Source organism: Sinocyclocheilus grahami, unplaced genomic scaffold, assembly GCF_001515645.1.
Source record: "Sinocyclocheilus grahami isolate Dianchi unplaced genomic scaffold, SAMN03320097.WGS_v1.1 scaffold523.1, whole genome shotgun sequence".
Taxonomy (NCBI): Eukaryota; Metazoa; Chordata; class Actinopteri; order Cypriniformes; family Cyprinidae; genus Sinocyclocheilus; species Sinocyclocheilus grahami.
In genome coordinates this window covers 937886-940624 of record NW_015505702.1, presented here as the reverse complement: position 1 = coordinate 940624, position 2739 = coordinate 937886, and the positions used below count along the sequence as shown (strand labels likewise).

At 36.1% G+C, this 2739-nt stretch overlaps 1 protein-coding gene across 1 annotated transcript in view; it reads right to left on the bottom strand.

Annotated features, from left to right (window-relative positions):
• The window catches only part of LOC107555023 (integrator complex subunit 6-like), a 20073-nt gene that overhangs the window by 8007 nt on the left and 9327 nt on the right, over nt 1-2739 (bottom strand). The window contains exons 3-4 of the mRNA XM_016237708.1: nt 1844-1933; nt 1325-1508 (exon numbers count right to left, since the gene is read on the bottom strand). Of these exons, the coding sequence (XP_016093194.1) occupies nt 1325-1508; nt 1844-1933 (274 nt within the window). The remainder of the gene's footprint in view (nt 1-1324; nt 1509-1843; nt 1934-2739) is intronic.

Genomic DNA, 2739 nt, shown 5'->3' with positions numbered 1-2739 from the left:
GCGTCTCGCACAAGAGAGCGGCATGTTTAGAAAGCCATATAAAATTAATGTAAGTTCAACTTTTAAAAAAACATGTCTCCAGACTTTATGGCGGGTTTTCCCCATCCCACTGTATCTCATGTTTTTAAATGAAGTAGCCTACTCTTTGTGATTGATTTTCTGTCCTTTGTATTAAACTATACATACATGCATGGTGCTGTTTTTTATTTCTAATTGTTTAAGCAACTTTATTAATTATATATGGTTTATAAACATTATTTTAAACTATGCACTTTTTTTCAAAGATAGTCCTGTTATTTTATTATGCTTTGAAGAAATGTGCATAATATTTTGCTCAATGCACCCTCTTGTGGCCTCAGGAGAGAAGCCAAAAGTTTTTTTTCCCCCTAACTGAAATTATGCCTTTTAAATTCGAATATAATTCGAATTTTGATAATCTTCAAGTAGAAAATTCGAATTATTTTGACAGCCCTACTTTGCATTGAGATTCTTTTCCCCAAAAACTGGTTCTTTTGGACAGTTTGTTCACGTAATCTCGCAATGACGCCACATATATGCAATGCTATTATTAAAGCACCCATTAATTGTAAATGCAGATGTTTTACATGTCTAAAACATATAAATTGAATAAACTAGTTTTACCTCACTTTTTACATAAAGAAACTTAAATTTTGCCCACTTATTCAGTCAACTACTCCGTTCACTCATGATTGTATCAGCAGCTCATCAGTTCTGCGTGGACATGTCAGAGCCTGAACGTTTCCGCAGTTCAGTGTATTGGTGACTCAAGAACTGTTGTAGCCATTCACCAACTCATGACTCCAGAGAGAATCTTATTAGTGTTGACTCTAAACTGCTGCCATCAGACCACTGTTATATTTCCTGTTATGCGTTTTATTTCTTATACTTTTTACTATTCATTAAAAGACATTAGCAACATTAATTTTGCCTCCTTTTCTCGAACCCTCAACAGAGAGTTTGCATGTCAGACATATCCGAAAGATAATGTTCTCAGTTTAGTGTACTGTTGGGGTAACTGGAGTGCTGTTTAGAATGAGATTTGGGCTGACTCGAGCTGTGAAGTCTTTCAGATGGTTCAGTTAAATTTCTGGTTTAACCAGTTCATTATTTTTTTTTTAAAAGTAAAAAAAAAAAACAGACATCACTACTATAAAGCATCTAGCACTAGAAATGCAAAATACATTGCCCGCAGACTTCATTTGAGTTCACTTCCAACACATGGAGCTCATTAACTTTTCTATTCCACACATTTGTCTTTTAGTAATACAATTTTCACTTATAAATAGATAAAATGCATACACACCCCCAGTGACCTCACACATGGGCGTAATAGGGGATGGATCAAGTGGAACTCCACCCATTGGTTCAGGGTCAGGAGAGGTGTGGCCTGGAATGCGGAGTACTAAAGAGAAGAGTCGCTGGTCCCATCGGAAGGGCTCTTTGGTCAGCTCACTGCCGGGCAACGGTGTTGTCAAGGGCAAATGTAACTGGAGCAGAGAAATATAATTAATTAATTCACATATCAGCACATAAATGCAAAAAATCCCTGCGGGAAAATAATTCTTTAGGAGATATTGATTATTGCCCATTTTATCAGCTACAGTCAGTTACTTTTACAGATCAGCAAGTCATACTGTCAAAGAGAACAATGGAAGTAAGATATGGAAAGGAAGGAGTGAACTATATCAAGAGGAAAAGTTTAAGTGGAAAGAACAAGGAGGAAATAGAAAGTACAAAAACAAAACAGGAAACCCATGACTAGAGAGGACGGCCATCACAGAGGAAATCCTCAAAGTCCGGTCCATACTGACACCCGACACACCTCGTCTTGTACACCAGAACTGCCGGTCAGCTTGCTGCCATCAGTTATGGCCACAATGATAGCAGGCTCCAAGAAAAAAGGATTCCTACCCTGCAAAAGACAAGACAATACAATCATTATAAAACAATAACCATAAAAAACTGAGCACCAGCAGAGGAGCTCATTGGAGAAAGGCATCGCTTGAAATACACTCACTGTTTTTGACGTTAACAATACGGTAGTTACACTGATTTTATTACACAAACCGAAAATATGGCACATATGCACTGATAAAATAATGCATAACCAATCATTTAAACGGTCTGTTTTGTCAATTATTACACTTAATTATATCTTCAGCACAGTGCAGTTTTATTTCTAGAGTCATTTCTGAAACAAATACATAAACCAGAAACCAAGAGAGATCCATTACTAAGTATTCACAATAAAAACTCACAAAATCTCTGAAAAATTCCTGATCATGTGGATTCCTATTGTAATGACTGGATTTGACCTGCGAAATCCCCCTAACAGCAGTAAATGTGAATGGTAAAGGAACCAGGGCTGTGAAATTTTTTTATTACATGTAAGGTGATATAATTCTATTTAATTAATTGCCATATCAATATCTGCCGTCAAATGAAGATAATTCAGATGTATGCGAATAGCATAGACTTGGGCTAATAAATAAACACCCAGAACACCAAAGCAACGCCCGTACAGCCAGCCACACAGTAATGTGCTTAAAACCAATCAGAAGATTTGGTTAGGGCTGCACGATTATGACAAAAATCATAATTGTTAATTATTCCCTTGAAATTGTAATTGCGATTATTAATAATGATTATCACAATTTACACTGAATGATGTTTATACCACTGTTTGAAGCAACTGCATGCCATATTTTTATATGAAAA